The following is a 20,266-nucleotide window of genomic DNA, read 5'->3' as shown; positions in this document are numbered from 1 at the left end:
GGGGGGCCCGGCTAATCAAGTAGGTGTGGCATGACCGGGGGCCCCCCTTACCCTCGGGGCCCCCTACAACTCTCCCCCCCCTGATGGCTGCCCTGACTACAATGTTACCTTTTCTGACACAGACTCCTCGGAGGTCTCCTCTCCTTCACTGTCCAGATGGAATGGACGCCGACGCTTGTGCACTCGCTTGCCTTCCTTCTGGGAATGTTTCACTCCTTGTCTAGAGTCAGACTCCGTCTCTTTCTCTCTTTCTGGAGGGACAGACACAATATAAGAACAATTAGGGGCCATTCCAAGTTCCTCACGCCTCTCAAGGTTCTTCAGGTACTTCTCACACAATAAATGGGGATTAAATGATAAATGATTGGATCTGATCACTCACCATCCTGTTCCTCCTCAGCTGGGGTGGAGGGACGAGGCCTCTTCTGCTCATCACTCTCCTCATCTTCTGATGGCTGTTTCCTTTTCACCTGACATAAGGAATAACACAGTGAGAAGTAATGATTAAATATCATCCTATGAGAGATCCATAGAGTTTCACCTGCCATTGCCAACAACTGCCTGTGTCAGTCTCTCTATTCCATGGTCTCATCCTGCAGAACTATTTCTTACCTTAAAAGATGGCAGCCTGAGAGCCTCTCTGAGCCCAGTACCAAAACCAAAGCCTTCTGAACCCCCGCTCTTGGCCCAGTCCACCAATGAGAGCAGGCCAGGCTCCTTGGGCCTCGTCTTTTCCTTGTCCTCTTCCCGTGGAGGTGGCTTGGGCACATTTTGAAAAGGCTAAGAAACAAAGAATATCACTTACTGCCCCTTATCTCACAGACTACACATCGCCATTCCTTAAAGGACAAGGAAAGTTAAACTAAAGAAGTAGGTAGAAATGTTTTACATGATCTTTTGTGTTTCTGTACCAGACCAAGGCAACCACAGGCCTTTAGCAGTAAAGATCTGTGTCTCCAAAGATGCCCCAGTAGCTCCCCATCTTCTTTTCTGCTGATTCACTGCACATGCTCTGTGCTGCTGTCACTTACTGAGCTTAGGGAGCCACTCACAATATACAGTACACATAGAATAGAAATGTCACAATATAAGGCTGATTAGTAATTAATACACATAATTACTACATGGCAGCACAGAAACCAGTGCAATTAGCATCAGAATTGAATAATCAGCAAACCTGTAGCATCAGCTTATATTACAGCCAGGGAAGCTCATTTTCTGCTGGATAATTAGTGACGAGCCCTAAGCTTAGCTTCTCAACAGCCAATCAGAGCCCACTGAGCATGTGAGTGTCACAGACACTTTCCAAGATGGTGACCCCCTGTGACAAGTTTGAAGTCCTGGATCATTGCTGCTATTGACAAGCTCAAACTTTAGCCTCCTGCAATAAGTTCACTATATAAAATAGGACATTTTTAGCCACATTAATTTTTAGGGTTTAGTTCTCCTTGAAATGGATGATTCACCCTTAAATTAACTTTTACTATTTTATAGAATGGTAAATTGTAAGCAACTTTTCAATTGGTCTTTCTTATTTGTTATAGTTTTTTAGTTCTTTGCCTTTTTCTTTGGATTATTCTTCGCTTTCATACGGGGGGGTGGTTACTGACCCCATCTAAAAATAAATGTTCTGTAAAGCTATAAATGTATTATTGCTACTTTTTATTCATCTTTCTATTCAGGCCTCTCCTATTCATATTCCAGTCTCTTACTCAAATCAGTGCATGGTTGCTAGGGGAATTTGGACCCTAACAACCAGACAACTGAAATTACAAACTGGAGAGCTGCTGAATAAAAAGCTTAACTCAGAAACCACAAATAATTAAAAATGAAAACCAATTGCAAATTGTCTCAGTATGATGTAGAGAGGGATATTCTAATGCAGTGATCCCCAACCAGTAGCTCCTGAGTAACATGTTACTCTCCAACCCCTTGGATGTTGCTCCCAGTGGCTTAAAAGCAGGTGATTATTTTTGAATTCCAGGCTTGGAGACAAGTTTTGGCTGCATAAACACCAGTTGTACAGCCAAACAGAGTCTTAGGGGCCAATTCACCAAGCTCGAGTGAAGGATTCGAAGTAAAAAAAAAACTTCGAATTTCGAGTCGTTTTTTGTGCTCCTCGACTATCGAATTGGCGTAAATTCGCCTGAGTAGAATGATTCGAATAGATCGAGCTCAAAAACGCTGCGACTATTCGCCATTCGATAGTCGAAGTACTGGATCGAGCGCAAAAACGCTGCGACTATTCGATCATTCGATAGTCGAAGTACTGTCTCTTTTAAAAATACTTCGACTGCCTACTTCGCTACCTAAAACCTACCGAATTGCTTTAAAAGCCTATGGGAAAGTCCCATAGGCTTGTTTTCCAAGTTTTTGATCGAATAAAAAGGCATTCGAATGAAAATCCTTCGAGCGAATATTCGATCGAGCGCCTATTCGCCTGGCGAATATTCGCCAATTCGACTATTCGCCAGCGCGTAAATTTGCCCGAATTGCCTATTCGATTCTATTGGATTCTATTCCCCAGTCGAATTTCGAGGGATTTAACCCCTCGAAATTCTACCCTTGATGAATTTGCCCCTTAATGTAGGTTGACAATCCACAAAGGGGCTACTAAATGGCCAATCACAGCACTTATTTGGTACACCGAGAACATTTTTCATGCTAGTGTTGCTCCCAAACTCCTTTTACTTCTGAATGTTGCTCACGGGTTCAAAAGGTTGGGGATCCCTGTTCTAATGCAAAGCTGAACATCCCCTTTAAAGGCTTTCTATGAAATCCTTCCCATTCTCTTCAGTCCCTCACCTTGGCCTTTTCTTCCTTACGCTCCCACCAATCATCAAAGGCGCTGAAAGCCACATTTTCCACCATCTTCTTGTTCAGGTCTCTCTGCATTGTGTTCTTCATCTCCTGGATCAATGCTGCTAATACACTTTCAATGGTTGAAGCATGGGGGTCCACTTCTCCCCCTGGGGCCCAGCCTGGACCCCTCGTCTCTTGGCTGGGCCCCCGTGCTGTTCTGGCAGTGAATTCCCGCGGGGGCAATAGAGGCTGGGGCTGCTGGGCAGGGAAAGGAGGGAAGGCCGGGGAAAAGACTTGCTCAGACATTAGGGGTGGTGGGGGATGGGGCTGGTGAAGCCGAGGAGGAATGGGGTGTGGGAGGAGAGGTGGGGGGTAAGGGTCCTCAAAGGGAACATTTTTGCCCTGCCTGTTCTGCTGCAGTCGGCTGAGCATCTGTGTCTGCATCTGAAAGGACATAGAGGTGCCGCCCCATTGGTTACCCAGGCGGTTAACTAACTCCATTGAGTTGACAAAGTCATATATATGGGGGGCAGATGAAGAGGAGGATGAGGGATCAAGTGCAGAAGGGGTGGATGAGCCAGCGGCGAGGTCTCCCAGTCTTCCCCGGGCAGCAGTGTTGGGCAGGAGAGGGAAGGGAGAAGGGGGCTGAGGGTGATGGTGGGACAGAGGGAGCAAAGGGGACGGAATGGGCTGAGTCTGAAAGGTGCCTGCGGCTCCAGGTAAAAGTGGCAGAAGCGGGAAAGGCGGTACTGCTGCTCCGGGCATCTCCATATTCATCTCTTCATCCGAAATCTCCATATCTTCTCCAGACGACAGCTGTGGGGGAAAAAAATAGAAAAAGATGGAAAGGCTTCAACATTACATGGATTTTTTTACACGGCAAATAATTCACTCTACAATAAGTGTATTTAGTTGTAATATTGGTGTGTAGCTGCATCTCAGGTCATTTTGCCTGGTCATGTGATTTCAGAAAGAGCCAGCACTTTAGGATGGAACTACTTTCTGGCAGCCTGTTGTTTCTCCTACTCAATGTAACTGAATGTGTCTCAGTGGGACCTGGATTTTACTATTGAGTACGGTTTTTAGATCTACCAGGCAGCTGTTATCTTGTGTTAGGGAGTTGCTATCTGGTTACCTTCCCATTACAGCAGTAAAGAGTGATTGAAGTTTATCAGAGCACAAGTCACATGACTGGGGGCAGCTGGGAAACTGACAAAATGTCTAGCCCCATGTCAGATTTCAAAATTAAATATGAAAAAATCTGTTTGCTCTTTCGAGAAATGGATTTCAGTGCAGAATTCTGGTGGAGCAGCACTATTAACTGATGTGTTTTGAAAAACGCAGTATCCCTTTAAGGGTCAGTCCACACGAGCAGATTCGTGGAGATTAGTCGCCCCAGTGACAAATCTCCTCTTCTTCGGGGCGACAATCTATCCGAACTGCCTTCCCCCTGCCCTCCACCGGCTAAAATGAAAATCGCCAGCGGCAATGCACACACGATGCTTCGTTTTACGAAGTTGCCTCACAAGGAAACTTCGGGCGACTTTGTAAAACAAAGCGCCGTGTGTGCATTGCCGCTGGCATCATTTTAGCCGGCGGAAGGCAGGGGGAAGGCAGTTCAGGGAGATTGTCGCAACCTGTGATAGATGGGTGTGGGTCTTCCTATTGTTTTTTATGGAAGGGGGTCATCTATAATAGGCAAAGGGCTATGTTGTTGACAGGCAGTCTTTGACATGGATTGGAAAGTCCTCTTGTGATTGGTCAACTTTGACCGATATGGAAATGAAGAAGACTTGGTGGGTTGTTCTCTCCCTATGGTATTACGGGACAGGGAAGTTGAGGCTTACTAGGCACAGCTCAACACATAGCAATGTGTTGGAATGTCAGAGCTTATCATGGAAGGGACTGACAGCTCTTGTAATTTCCCAGAATCTCCCAGAGAGCAGCTCAAGCAAAGCCCGAAACCCTGGAAAGAGGTACAAGACATCTCGTTCCAATCACGTCAGCTGCCTCCCACCTCCCTTAAAACCCCAACACCACATGGAAAACATTGTGCCTGAAATGGATACGAATTGCATTAGAGGTGTGTTCATTGGTGGAACTGATCAGCTGTAGAGGGAAGGCATTACATGATCAATTGCTGAGCTCTCTTAGCAAAGTACTACTATAGTTTATATAAACAAGCTGCTGTGTAGCCATGGGGACAGCCATTCAAGCACAGGATACACAGTAGATAACAGATAAGTACTACTATAGTTTAAATAAACAAGCTGCTGTGTAGCCATGTGGAGAGCCATTCAAGCACAGGATACACAGTAGATAACAGATAAGTACTACTATAGTTTATATAAACAAGCTGCTGTGTAGCCATGGGGACAGCCATTCAAGCACAGGATACACAGTAGATAACAGATAAGTACTACTATAGTTTATATAAACAAGCTGCTGTGTAGCCATGGGGGCAGCCATTCAAGCACAGGATACACAGTAGATAACAGATAAGTACTACTATAGTTTATATAAACAAGCTGCTGTGTAGCCATGGGGGCAGCCATTCAAGCACAGGATACACAGTAGATAACAGATAAGTACTACTATAGTTTATATAAACAAGCTGCTGTGTAGCCATGGGGGCAGCCATTCAAGCACAGGATACACAGTAGATAACAGATAAGTACTACTATAGTTTATATAAACAAGCTGCTGTGTAGCCATGTGGAGAGCCATTCAAGCACAGGCTACACAGTAGATAAAAACAAGCTGCTGTGTAGCCATGCGGAGAGCCATTCAAGCACAGGATACACAGTAGATAACAGATAAGTACTACTATAGTTTATATAAACAAGCTGCTGTGTAGCCATGGGGGCAGCCATTCAAGCACAGGATACACAGTAGATAACAGATAAGTGCTACTATAGTTTATATAAAGAAGCTGCTGTGTAGCCATGGGGGCAGCCATTCAAGCACAGGATACACAGTAGATAACCATTTCTTTAAAGGGGTTGTTCACCTTTAAGATAACTTTTAGTATGATGTAGAGAGAGATCTTCTGAGACAATTTGCAATTGGTTTTTATTTTTATTATTTAAGGTTTCGGAGCTATTTAGCTTTTTTTTCAGCAGCTCTCCAGTTTGCAATTTCAGCAAACTGGTTGCTATGGTCCAAATTACCCTAGCAACCATGCATTGATTTGAATAAGAGACTGGAATATGAATAGTGTAGTGAGGAGTCATACAAAGTAGCAATAACAATACATGTGTAGCCTTACAGAGCAGTTGTTTTTAGAAGGGGTCAGCCCCATTTGAAAGCTGGAGAGAGTCAGAAGAAGGAGGCAAATAGTTCAAAAATGATAAAAGTTATATAATGAAGACCAATTGAAAAGTTGCTTAGAATTTGCCATTCAACTATATACTATACGTTAACTTTAAGGTGAACCTCCCCTTTAAAGGGACTTGAAAGAAAACAAAATGTAAATGCCAATTATCTCACCCTGTCTTGGCCATTTGCTGTTCTGCCAATCTCTGCCATTCTTAGTATGGCCTCCGCTGATACGTCCTCAAAGCTTGCGGGTAGTGGAGGGGTGTATGGACCATGAACAACAGGAGGAACCTCTTCCACTATGACTGGCTCTTGAGCAGGCGCTTCTGTTGTTGCCTCCTCTTCCTCCTCAGTGTCAGAGGGCAGGAAGGAGAACTTTGAACGTTGTTCCTTCAGCAAAGCCTCAATACGGGAGTCCAGGCTGCTACTGTGTTGTGTGAATGGCAGACTCTCTGAGACCCCATCAAGGAGTGGAGAGCAGGAACGAGCTGGAGAAGGAGGAGGAGAACAGGCCGGTGGTAAAGGAGGTAAAGGAGGAGGTGGAGGCTCCCATCCCTCAGTAGGTGGAGGTGGAGGCACCAGAAGAGCAGTTGAAGGTGCAGCTATGGAAGGAGGAAGAGGAGGGTGGCCTATTCGGTAATCACGATCTATGTGAATGTCATCAGGGGGTGGGGGAGGAGGAGGTGGTGGCGGCAGAGGTGGAGTTCCAGGAAAGCCAATTAGAGGGGGTTCTTCTGGGGGTGGGGGTGGTTTGCGGTGGCGAGAGCGATAAGATGACTGTGGGGAGGACTGGTGTTGGTGCCTGTGAAATCGTTTCTGGCTGCTCTCATGCTGGGATGAGGAGGAGGAGGATGCAGAGGAAGATGGAGCTGGGGAATAGTGGTGTCCAGAACGACGGGAATGTGAGTCCCCAGAACTGTTCTCCTGACGCCTCGATTTATATCCCGAAGAGTCCTGAGTGGAGGAATGACTGGGAGTCCCCTGTCTGTAAAACACACAAAAAATGAAGGTAAGACTGCTGCTTGGACATGCTCCGCTTCAGCAAAAACATTCTAAGTGCTGCCAGGAAAGCAATGTAGCAACACCCAATGATAATAAAGGTGAAGAATAAGCACAAAGAACTCGCATGTGACCCTGCAGAATAAGGGCTGAAATAAGATATTAGAGACTAGAGACTGGAGAGGAATTACTGGACAGAGGGTCAACAGTATTTGCTTTCTGGTCAATACCTGCTGGAATAGGCAGAGTCCTGAGAGAAGGGGGTGCCACCACGAGGAGTGTAGGGGGTGCCTTGCGAGGAGGATGGGGTATACTGGCTGTAGGAAGAGCCCAGATCCTGAGAGGAGGGAGTTCCGTTATTAGGGAGGAAGGAGGAGTCGCCGCTGGAAAGTCTGCGCCTGGAGTCCACCTGGAGACAGACAACAATTACATATAATATAGTGATTTGATCTATTAATCCTGCAAATGTGACAGTTGCTCACCATCTCTGGCTGCAGCCTGTCCTGTGCCCGTCTCCCACTCGTTGGCACTGTCTGGGGGTTGTGAGAGCCGCTCACAATCAGGTCGTAATATTTTTGTCTTTGCTGACCTAAAAGACAAAAACAATGAAAAAAAAAATCTGCGACGAGAATCCATAAATGACGCGATGACCCCAATTATATCCTGCCTCCGACAGATTACTGCTCTCATTATTCCATGTAACATCACTTCATACACCCAATCGAACCGCTTTTCATTTTAAAAGGAATATGTTATTTGGTCTCCTATTACGTACAGAATCCAAACAGGCTTATGCTTTTCCAACGGTAATTTGCTTTTATTTACCTTTAGCGATTAGTAAAAGATAAACACTCCGACTTCTTACAGACTCATCAATTTTCCCTACTACAACTTATACATTTTATCACACAACAACTGGCGAAATTAACAGAAAAAGATAAAACCAACCCGACAACCATGGCTCAAACACGACACCGTCAAATCAACCGCACAATTTTATAGACAGATTAGAACAACAATAGATATAGATAATTCTACAACAAGTTTTAAAAAAATGGAAAAGATATGCAACAATATCACACATGGGTCATGAAAATCTTACCGGCAAGTATATACCAAGAAATGTCTCTACAAATACTACTGACAACGCTTCTGATGAAGTGACCACGAAGTCACGAAACGCGTAGAGCCATGCACTTCCCCTGCTCTATACATCGACTCCGAAAAATATTTAATAAAATTGTATTTTTTACCAGTACAAGTTGTACCAGAGTACCCCATCCTGTTCTGGATCCAGCTACGCTTTGAGTGCGTCTATCAGTTATTCTTAAACTCTACAAATACTACATTATACTTACTTGACAACGTTAAAGGAACAGTTCAGTGTACAAATAAAAACTGGGTAAATAGATAGGCTGTGCAAAATAATGTATAAAGACTGTAGTGACAGAGTGTGTAACATAAAAGCATAACATTACTTCCTGCTTTTCAGCTCTCTAACTCTGAGTTAGTCAGTGACTATAAGGGGGGCCACATGGGACACAACTGTTCAGTGAGTTTGCAATTGATTCAGCTCAGATTGAAAAGCAACAGATATGTCCTATGTGGCCCCTCCTCAAGTCACTGATTAGCTACTGCCTGGTAACCAATCAGTGGAAAGCAAGAGAGCTGAAAAGCAGGAAGTAGTGTTCTGGCTATTATGTTACACATCCACTCACTCCAGCCTTTATACATTACATTTATGGCTAACTAACTATATTAGATACCGTATATACTCGAGTATAAGCCGTCCCGAGTATAAACCAGGGTACCTAATTTTACCTCCAAAAACTGGGAAAGCTTATTGACTCGAGTATAAGCCTAGGGTGAGAAATGCAGCAGCTTCTGGTAAATTTCAATCAAAAAATTTAGGGTTTCTGCTCCCATTGGAGGTGCCGGCGACCATTCTTCGACACTGGCAAATATTCTTGGAGACTATTCTTGGACGCCGGCGACTATTCGTAGGCGCTGGCGACTATTCTTAGACGCCGGCGACTATTCTTAGACGCCGGCGACTATTCTTAGACGCCGGCGACTATTCTTAGACGCCGGCGACTATTCTTAGACGCCGGCGACCGTTTTTGCGCTTCACCCAAGTATAAGCCGAGGTAGTGGCTTATACTCGAGTATATACGGTACATTTTTTATTTAGCACAGTCTATTTGCCCAGTTTTTATTTTTATACTGAACTGTTCCTTTAAAGAGATTCCATATTGGCACCGCCATATGAGTTGCTTGAAATGCAGAGAAGCTAGAGCAGATATGTTACACTGCTTAGGGTCAAGCCCATATATACAAAAATTCTGGGAGGAAATCGCCAGTTACTGGAAAGACTTATCTGGGAAAACGATGACTATCACTGCCACGTGGGCCCACCACAAACACCTCCAAACCAGAAAAAGCCTTAGCAGAATGTTTAGCAGCGGCAGCTAGGAAAGACATTCTATATAAATGGTTATCTCAAGCTCCCGTCACCTATTTCTCTAGTACAACAAAAATTACAACACATTTTTCATCTAGACTGGGCAGAAACCTTGACAAATAAAGAAAAAAACCACAACAACATTTTTCGACACCTGGCAAACCTACATAAATACTCTACCACTAACTACCAAACTACTAACTATACAAACTTTCCAACCCACCACCTGGTATGAAACAGAATTACTGAGAGGGACCGACCTTGTCCGGGAAGTGGAACAACTATTTGACTGCAGAGAATTAATTTACAACAAAGAACCCCGGGGGAACCCCCAGGAACCCACCACCTTTGTTTATCAAAACTTGATTTGCATTTGACATTTGTGTTTTATATTTTATTTAATTTGTTATATATTATTCCATTTATAAAGCATAAGAAAATAAAAACATTTTTGGGAAAAAAAAAAAAAAAAAAAGATTAACACTAGGAGACCCTGTCATACAGATAGGGGGGAATTGACAAAAGTGTTGATCTTTAGAAAAAATTAAAGTGGAGATAAAAATGTCAGATTTTCCCACCAAATTCACAAACCACTATCTCCACTTTTGTGAATTTGTTTTTTAAACACTGTTTTCAGATTTTGTCTTTAGCACAACATTTTAAAGACATTTTTTCTGAATTTGTCTTTAGCTCTTACTACACCTGTCAGTCAGACATCAAATTGGAATTTTTTTGGGGAGGGGGTTTATTTTATCTAGGAAAGTTCTACATCGTGTTTTTCAGCATAACCTGCGCTTCCTTAATCTGCCTACGTATGTGTAATTCCACTTCTGTAACAAGATATAAGGGTCTAAATACAAATAAAAGCTATTTTGCACAATATAGGGATGTGTATCAGAAATATGTTTTATTATCTTAGGTCAAGTGTCTAATTGCTGCTAAAATTTAAAAAAAGCCTGGGAGGCTTTACTTTTCCTTTAGATAATATATTCACTCAAATTGCTAATATTGCCTCATTAAAGGGATACTGTCATGGGAAAAAAAATTATTTCAAAATGAATCAGTTAATAGGGCTACTCCAGCAGAATTCTGCACTAAAATCCATTTCTCAAAAGAGCAAACAGTTTTTTTTATATTTAATTTTGAAATCTGACATGGGGCTAGACATATTGTCAACTTCCCAGCTGCCCCAAGTCATGTGACTTGTGCTCTGATAAACTTCAATCACTCTTTACTGCTGCACTGCAAGTTGGAGTGATATCACCCCCTCCCTTTTCCCCCCCAGCAGCCAAACAAAAGAACAATGGGAAGGTAATCAGATAACAGCTCCCTAACACAAGATAACAGCTGCCTGGTAGATCTAAGAACAACACTCAATAGTAAAAACCCACGTCTAACTGAGACACATTCAGTTACATTGAGAAGGAAAAACAGCAGCCTGCCAGAAAGCATTTCTCTCCTAAAGTGCCGGCACAAGTCACATGACTTGGGGCAGCTGGGAAACTGACAATGTCTAGCCTCATGTCAGATTTCAAAATTGAATATAAAAAAAAATCTGTTTGCTCTTTTGAGAAATGGATTTCAGTGCAGAATTCTGCTGGAGTAGCACTATTAACTGATGTGTTTTCTGATGTCAGAATCCATTGGAGCTAAAACTAGTAAAAATAATGCAAATGTAAAATGTGAGTTAAAAACTTTTTACATATCAAATTGTATAAAATACAATTTTTTTGTTTAATCTGTGTTTTACTAGTTTTGTTAATAAGGCTTTTACACAAACGTGTGCCCTGGCTATAAAATGCTTACCCCAATTAATATGCCAATTACTGCCCAATGGGGCACCTACAAGAGGTGTGAAATGAAGATTGGCTGAAGAAATGCAGAGCAAATTATCTCAGAATTGAACTGACACAAGAGATACACCCAGCTTTCCTCCATTTTTACAATGTTGGGAGAAAATGTCATTTAAAATGTTGTTTTTGTGCCATTTTTATGTCGTTTGAAGGACAAATTCATAAAAGCGTCTGTAAACTGTCTTTCTTTCACTGAAATATGAAAAGTGGTGGTATCCTGTAGCCTTACAAGCATAATATCATGGGAAAACGTGTTTTTTTCAAAACACATCAGTTAATAGTGCTGCTCCAGCAGAATTCTGCACTGAAATCCATTTCTCAAAAGAGCAAACAGATTGTTTTATATTTAATTTTGAAATCTGACATGGGGCTAGACAGTCAGTTTCCCAGCTGCCCCTGGTCATGTGACTTGTGCTCTGATAAACTTTAGTCACTTTACTGCAAGTTGGAGTGATATCACCCCTCACCCCCCCCCCCCCAGCAGCCTAACAACAGAACAATGGGAAGGTAACCAGATAACAGCTCTCTAACACCCCTACAGCTGCCTGGTAGATCTAAGAACAGCACTCAATAGTAAAATCCAGGTTCCACTGTGACACATACAGTTACATTGAGTAGTAGAAACAACAGCCTGCCAGAAAGCCAGGGGCGTAACTATAGAGGAAGCAGACCCTGCGGCTGCAGGGGGGCCCAGGAGGTATAGGGGCCCCATGAGGCCCTAATTCATATACAATTTCAATAAATATTGGAGAAACAAGTCAACCTCTAAACATTTTGGGGGCCTGAAAAATAATTTGCTGTGGGGCCCAGTAATATCTAGTTATGCCACTGCAGAAAGCAGTTCCATCCTAAAGTGTTGGCTCTTTCTGAAAGCAAATGACCAGGCAAAATGACCTGAGATGCACCTACACACCAATATTATAACTAAATACACTTGCTGGTTCAGGAATGACATTTTATATTGTAGAGTGAATTATTTACAGTGTAAACAGTGTCATTTAGAAATAAAAACTACACCATAAAAACAATCCCTTTAATGTTTCACTGGCACCAGGGGCCCACACCATAGATAACAGCCCCAGTCCATTATTCCCCCTCCACAGAATATTATTGTCTGCATTTCGCATTCCTAACAAATGCTAAAACCAGACTTGCTTTTAAACTGCCAGATTGTGAATTGCCATTTTCCAAGTGTGCCACACAATGTATCACTTTAGTGCTAGAATGTTTTGGCTAAGAATTTTGTCCAGATAGTACTGGTCATATTGCGTATCCCTTGTAAAACACCTGCTGTGATCCCAACTCTGTCCCCCTCACCTCTGAGGTCAAGCTCTGCGTGGATGATGTTGCCCATAACAGACGTATTGTGGAGGTGAGTGACTGTATCCCTGGCTGCTTTGGAGCTGGAGAAGAGGACCTTGGCCAGCCCCAGATGTTTTCTAGTTTTGGGGTGCAGCAGTATCTCCACTTCCTCCACATTCCCAAACTTGCGGCACATATCAGCCAGGAAAGGCTCCCGCACGTTGTCATTGAGATGCGCAAAAGTGATTTCTTTCTGGGGAATTTGTCCCACGTAGAACTCATCAAACTGGGGTAAAAGAGAAAAGAAACAGGGTGAGATTTCCTGTATGGCTCCAAATGAGAGAGAAAATGTACAAGAACAAGTCTGAGGTACAGAGCCAACCCCCAAAATACAAAGCATATTGCACTGTAATACATTCTCTGCACAGATACTGCTCACGTACCTTCAATTTAGGAACAGGGAGGGATATCTCTCGTGGTTTGCTCCACATCCGATGCTGTCGGGGGTCCCGCACATCCCCCAAAGGAAGGAATGCTCCATCCTAAAAGAGGCCAAAGCAATAGCATCATTCCACGACTGAGCCATCCAAATGATACTCGCTCGTCCCCCCTTGCAGAGACGTGGCCTACCAAACCTTAGGTACAAAAAGGGTTTGACGTTTAAACTGCTGTCTGGTTGCCATGCTCAATGACCATAACAACCGAGAAGTCGTTTAAATGTCATTTTATAAGAAAGGCCTTGAAAAGAAAATAACCCCCCACAGAAACATTTATCAAAGTCCGAATTCATAGAATTTTTTTCTGAAAAATACTCCGACCAAATCTGTCAGGGTTTTTTTCTCCTTATTATCAATACATTTTCCTGAAAATTTCCTGAGTGGCAAAAAACCCAAAAAAATTGTGGGAAAAAAAAAAAAAGAATCGTATGAATTTTCCAGCCGAAAACCACAAAATCTTCGAATTACTGCACAAAACCCAGCGCAGATCAAGATATGTTCGGGACTTCTCCCATTGACTTGTATGCAACATCAGCAGGTCTAAGATGCTGGATTTTCAGATTCTGACTTTTTCCATCCTCGGGGTATAATTAACCCAGATTTTAAATTAAATAAAACACACATTTTTGAGGTTTTTAGCATTGGGAGTTTAATAAACAACCCACTATGTGTGAAGGCCTTACGGAGATGTTGAAGTGGATTCCATCATAGCGATAGACTTTCTGTGTTGTTCTGCGACTGTGTAACACGGGATCCAATAACAACTTGTAACTCCTCCATTGGAAGCCGGCCCCTCTGTGACTTTCGCCCTCGGGCTCCATCTGGGGACATCTGACCTGTAAAGGTGAAGCATAACCAATTAATATCTGCCCTCAAGTCCACCCACCGTTTTTTTTTTCTGCAGAAGATGCAATTACTCTTCAAATGTTTTCTTTGCCTTTATAAAACCTTGTATGCTGCATTTCAACAACCCCCCTGCTTATCTGATGCGGTCTCTCCGACTGCTCCCCATGAAATGATTTCTCAGTGTACGGCTGACTTGCCCTTTATCATTATGGAGACTGCTCTGTGTTACATGTAAGAGTAACTGCCAGGCAGTGTGTGTCCCATTGAGGTGGCTGCTCACTCACTGCATCTATAATAAGCAAGTCCGTATATCATCAGTTCATGAGAAGCAGACTGGTGTCACAAGAAAACAAAGTGCTGCAATCTAGGCTACAGACTCTCTCTGGACAGACATCTCTCCAGGCAAATTCTGGGCTTCAGTTTGGGGTCAGGCGCAGCCATCTTGCTTTCTTGTCGGTTTGCTCAGTTCTATTGTTTCTCTTCAGAATGTCAACCACGTATTTCTGTGGGTCTCACACATCTGTGTCTTCCTATGGTGTGTCTTGGGCTCTGTCTCTTCCATTCTGCACTGGACAGTCTGAAAGCTTTGATATGAAATCTCTCCATTTCTTGCACACTTTCCTTTGCCTGTCCCTCAAGCCCCTGATTTACTCTATCCCACGTCACAATTCATTCACTCTACCCAGCACTGATATCCTGCCTGTCAGATCAGCAAGTCTCTTCCCCTAGTCTCTATTGTTTGCCCGACAGTCTCTTACACGCAACAGTCTCTTTTTCCTGTCTGTGCTGTAGGCAGGGATTTAAACTGCTAGCATTTCTATTCCAGAGAAGTTACCATCAACAGGTGGTTCTTGTCCGAGAACTGCACTAGGTCTAATGAAAGCAACATTCATATTGAAAACATTCAGATTAAAACTCGGGAGTAAGATTTGGGAAAGGACAGTCTGTCAGCCCCATTGAAGCATGGCCCGTGCCTCGTTGGTCTTAATGTCTGTCTCCTACTTGTAGAGATTGTAGCAAAATATCCAACTGCTGTCCCGGACTCCTTCCCTATGAAGACTCTGATTCCTGCCTCTATCTCCCAGCAGCCTCTCTGAACCACATGTCTGGATTTGTCTTTTCTCCCTCTTTTTAGTTCTCTCACTGCCTGTAGCACTGGGTAATGTGGCTTTATTTAAATCAGACAGTGGGAAGTCTATAGGCTTTGCTTTGGCCTTGCTCTTTCCCTGTCTGTCTCACAGATACCTGAAGTCTAGTGTCTGTCTGTCAGTCTGCCCCCAGTCTCTCACACTAGGAAGTCTATAGGCTCATCTTTGGCCTCTCTCTGTCTCCTGGATACCCTCCAGCCCCTCCAGTCTCTTTCCCCTCAGTGTCCCCAGACTCAGGTAACAGCGGCCTCTCGGGGTGATGACAAAGTAGAAATGCTACACCTCCAGTGGCTGTGGTGACATTAGAGCTGGAGGAGTGAGTATGTAGTGAGTATGAGTATATAGTGAGTATATAGTGAGTATATAGTGAGTGAGTATATAGTGAGTGAGAATATAGTGAGAGTGCTGGGCTACCTTGTCTTGTGACAGAGCTGGAGGAGTGAGTATATAGTGAGTATGTAGTGAGTATGTAGTGAGTATGTAGTGAGTATATAGTGAGTATATAGTGAGTATATAGTGAGTATATAGTGAGTATATAGTGAGAATGTAGTGAGTATGTAGTGAGTATGTAGTGAGTATGTAGTGAGTATGTAGTGAGAATATAGTGAGAATATAGTGAGTATATAGTGAGTATATAGTGAGTATATAGTGAGTATGTAGTGAGTATGTAGTGAGTATGTAGTGAGAATATAGTGAGAATATAGTGAGAATATAGTGAGTATATAGTGAGTATGTAGTGAGTATGTAGTGAGTATGTAGTGAGTATGTAGTGAGTATGTAGTGAGTATGTAGTGAGTATGTAGTGAGAATATAGTGAGAATATAGTGAGAATATAGTGAGAATATAGTGAGTATATAGTGAGTATATAGTGAGTATATAGTGAGTATATAGTGAGTATACAGTGAGTATACAGTGAGTATACAGTGAGTATACAGTGAGTATATAGTGAGTATACAGTGAGTATATAGTGAGAATATAGTGAGTATATAGTGAGTATACAGTGAGTATACAGTGAGTATATAGTGAGAGTGCTGGGCTACCTTGTCTAGTGACATTAGAGCTGGAGGGCTGCGGCCTGTCATTATCACATAGACAGAATGAAAGGATAATGGCTCCTTTGTGCATTTACTCGCGCCCTCCCAGTAAGCAGCCCCGCTGTGTAACGTTCCCGGGAGCCCTGAGCCCCTCACACCGGCAGATTCTCATTCCGGGTGCCCCTGTGTTCTCGCCCCTCACTCCCGGCTCCTCACTCATGTCTGTGACTTGCCGTTACCTTCCCGGCTGCCTCCGGTGACGACTTGGCTGCCTCTCACCTGACTGAAGCGCTGTGTTCCCCGCTGTCTCTCCCCGGATCCCTCTCTCGCTCCTTCCCGGTGGCGCGGACTTCCCTTCCGCTCCGGCACTTTCACTCCGGCCCCGCCCCCTTTGCTTCCATTCCTCTCCCCGGAGGTCTATTTAATTCCTCTTGCCTTTTCTGTCTCTCCCGCCTCCAAGCGGTCTCGTTCTCTCCACAAATGCGGCGGCTCAAACCATATGCGCGTCCCGCGGGGAGTGGAATCTGCAGTCACTGAAAGCAAAGACTGGGTTCCTCTCCAGCACTTTCCGCCGCGGCACTTTCTACACAATTACCAAAAATTTAGCGGCGCAGTTTTCCGTCTGACTGAGGACGATTTCCTATTCATTGACTCACTAATAACATAAACGAAGCGTCGGTGGATTTTTATTTCCCCTTTTATTGATTCAGAGATGTGGAATCTGCCGAGTGCGGAATGAAAGCTGAGTGACGGAATACGAGGAGGGAGGAAAGGCGGGATCATGCTATAGAGAGGCGCACAGGAAAGAAAGGAGTGCTGCTCTGTAGTGCGACTCTATGGTTACGGGAGGACGGTTACCAGCCTGTAGCTGTTTTATGCTAAAGCGACCACGTGCTGCAGGTTTTTTGTTTGACCCGCGCAGTCTGAATGTCTATTGGCTGTCAGTGCCTCACTCTTTCACTCACATCCCCTGATACGAGTCCTAAAAAGCAGTGGGACATGGGGCAGCCGCAGAGTTAGTCACGTGACACCGATGTACTGTAACATGAAACAAAGTAACCAGAGGTCATGGCTTTAAAGGGACAGTTCACCTTTTTGTGTCTAAACAACTTTTCAATTGGCCTTCATTTTTTTAAATTTATAGTTTTTGAATGGTTTGCCTTCTGATTCTCTCCAGCTTTCAAAAAGGTGTCACCGATCATGGAGGAGCCAGGACCTCCCTTGTTGGGACCAGCAGTGCAGAGAATAAAATAGATCTTTTTTCTATAAAACATTATACAAAAACACTACACATCCAGCCTCACTCGTGGCTTGTCTGCTCTTTGGTTGCTGGGGTCGGTGTAATTATCATTTTTAGTTCCGACAATCGGATCAATATTTCAGACGGAGACACGTGGCCACATTATGTTCTGGGCCACTTTGCACCATCATTTGCTAACGCAGGGTATTTAATAAGGCAACTACACCCTGTGCAGGAATCAATGGCTCTGCGAGGAAACACAGTGTTTGGAATTGTGCCGCCACAACCCTGAGTTCACCAGTAGAGGTCCCTGTGCCACTGCCAGTAGGTGCCCATGGTCACACGCCCTTGGAACCGGTTTCCCTATTTTTGCACCTTTGTAGAATCATGACAGGAGTGTAAAAACAAATGCTCTCTGTTCCAGCCCAAGGGTGTCGAGCTTTATACCTCCATTGGTCGGTTTTAAAAGCGGGGGGGGGGCAAATCCAGGGACTGAACGTCAGTGATGAAAAGTGATCCCAGAATACTATGCCATACCTCACAACTGTCACGTTTTTCGCGGGACAGTCCTGATTTTGACAGCTCAGCCCACAGTCCTGGAATGTTACGGAAATGTCCCGACTTTCTCTTTGATCAGCCAGAAAAACATACAAAAGTTTCTAACTTAATTGAATTGACTCTTGGTAGAGAGCCCAGAATAGATACTTAGTTACTTTAGTACAAGATAAGCAAGTCTCTTGGGAGAACTTAGACTCACAGCTTAAGGGCAGAGACACACGCTCAGCTTCGGGGACATTTAGTCGCCCGGCGACAAATCTCTTCTTCGGGGCGACTAATCTCCCCAAACTGCTTCCCACCGGCTAAAATGTAAATCGCCGGCCAGATGGCACCCGGAACGCTTTGTTTTCCGAAGTTGCCCGCAGTTTCCTGATGAAGCAAGTTTGAGCAATTTCGGAGAACTAAGTGCACTGATTGCCATCCTGCCGGCGATTTGCATTCTATCCGGCGGGAGGCAGTTCAGGGAGATTAGTCGCCAACTTTTTATACAATGGACCTGGCAATTAGGGGGTGAGGCCACAAAAATGGACGTGGTCAAACATTTTCGCTGCTTGTCCCTCTTTCTATTTTCAAAATGTTGAGAGGTATGGACTCTGCTGTACATATGGAGTTGCACTGGTCTCTTTATACTTATTTGATGTGTATCTAAAGTAATTCTGTGAAGCTTCCTGGATTTTTTTAGGAATCGCCTGCCAGGACTGTATTTCAGTTGGGTACAGCCATAGGCAGTGGAGTAACTTGGTAGCGCCAGGCCCCTGCCAAAAAAGCTACTGAGGGGGCCTGGCATCTACAGTTCTACAACCCTGCCCCCCCCAACCTGTTGTGCTGCACCCAGGGCCGCCATTAGAAATCATGGGGCACCGTGAAAACAACATTTACAAGTTAAAAACAATTGGGGCCCCAGAGAAATTTTTAAAAAAAAACATTGGTGGCAGGGGCCTATAGAATATTAAAATAATACATTGGTGGCCAGGGGATTAAAAAAAATAAAAAAACACAAATTGGTGTTCAGTAGAATTGAACTCGTGGCTTGAGGACTTCAACTTTGCCTCCTTTCGTGACTTTGGGTCTTTTCGCCGCTTTGGGAGTTCGGCTTCGGCTGTTTTCATGACTTCAGGTCTTTTCGCCGCTTCAGGACTTCAATTCGCCACTTCGGGAGTTCGGCTGTTTTGGTAACTTCGGGTCATTTCGCCGTTTCGCGAGTTCGGATGTTTTTGTGACTTCGGATCTTTTCACCGCTTCGGGAGTTCGGCTGTTTATATTTTCGAGACTTCGGGTCTTTTCACCACTTCAGGACTTCAATTTTGACTGTTTGCGCGACTGTGTCTTTTGCCGCTTCAGGACTTCAATTTCGGGTCTTTTAGTCAATTCAGGACTTCAATTCGCTGATTCGGGAGTTCAGCTTCGGCTGTTTTTGTAACTTCGGGTCTTTTTGCCGTTTCGGGAGTTTGGCTGCGGCTGTTTTTGTGACTTCGGGTCTTTTCACCGCTTCGGGAGTTTGGCTTCGGCTGTTTTCATAACTTCGGGTCTTTTCGCCGTTTCGGGAGTTTGACTGCAGCTGTTTTCCGCATTTCGGCTGTTCGGGATTTCGAAAATGACCGCAGGCTTCGGCGCTGTCAAGGGGGGCCAGGCTCTTTCGAAAGTGCAGCACTGCCTGGCCCCCCTTCAGACCCGGGCCCAGGACAATCATACCCCCTGTCCCCCCTCATGGCGGCCCTGGCTGCACCTCATGGACCCAGACTGCGACATTATTTTGATGGGTCAGGGAGGGGGACTATGATACAGCAGACCCTGCAGTCCGGGCCCCTCTCTCGCCCAGGGGTCTGCTATATAGGTACACCAGTGTCTATAGGCATCGGATCTCTGCATGTCCAGTCATGGATATGTACATACGCCAATTGTAATATCTGGACAATTAGACTACACCCTTCCATAATGATTCCCATTTATGAGAAGCCCCGTTGAGTAAGAATTTAATGCATTTTAGGATTTTTTGGTATAATAAAGTGTTTATTCAAGTATTTGTAATCTTTAATTTCTAAATGTGGTGTGGGCAATTTTCTAGCATTTGACAAATGTAACAGTAAGATATCGCAAAATGGATAATATATATGTCTCATTCTAGCGAATGGACAGGATCCCTTCCTAATATGTCCCAATAAATATTTTGTATTTTTTTATTTACTGCCTTATTTTTTGGAGGAACTC

At 44.0% G+C, this 20,266-nt stretch overlaps 1 protein-coding gene across 4 annotated transcripts in view; it reads right to left on the bottom strand.

The window, feature by feature from the left end:
* setd1a.S (SET domain containing 1A S homeolog) overlaps positions 1–17,234 on the bottom strand; it is a 31,245-nt gene extending 14,011 nt beyond the window's left edge. The window contains exons 1-11 of one of the 4 annotated variants that reach the window (XM_018242099.2): positions 16,500–17,234; positions 13,916–14,068; positions 13,179–13,277; positions 12,751–13,021; positions 7,602–7,708; positions 7,350–7,528; positions 6,292–7,105; positions 2,806–3,618; positions 613–780; positions 383–470; positions 109–251 (exon numbers count right to left, since the gene is read on the bottom strand). In XM_018242099.2, coding sequence (XP_018097588.1) covers positions 109–251; positions 383–470; positions 613–780; positions 2,806–3,618; positions 6,292–7,105; positions 7,350–7,528; positions 7,602–7,708; positions 12,751–13,021; positions 13,179–13,277; positions 13,916–14,053 — 2,820 coding nt within the window. In that variant the 5' untranslated portion in view covers positions 14,054–14,068; positions 16,500–17,234. Of the gene's footprint in view, positions 1–108; positions 252–382; positions 471–612; positions 781–2,805; positions 3,619–6,291; positions 7,106–7,349; positions 7,529–7,601; positions 7,709–12,750; positions 13,022–13,178; positions 13,278–13,915; positions 14,069–16,266; positions 16,433–16,499 lie in introns of those variants that run through there. The other 3 variants (XM_018242098.2, XM_018242097.2, XM_041579197.1) reach the window with 3 other exon arrangements.
* Positions 17,235–20,266: the final 3,032 nt, after the last annotated feature.

Source organism: Xenopus laevis, chromosome 9_10S (genome assembly GCF_017654675.1).
Source record: "Xenopus laevis strain J_2021 chromosome 9_10S, Xenopus_laevis_v10.1, whole genome shotgun sequence".
Classification (NCBI taxonomy): Eukaryota; Metazoa; Chordata; class Amphibia; order Anura; family Pipidae; genus Xenopus; species Xenopus laevis.
Note: the sequence above shows the minus strand (reverse complement) of the source record. Positions and strands in the feature narration are given on the sequence as shown.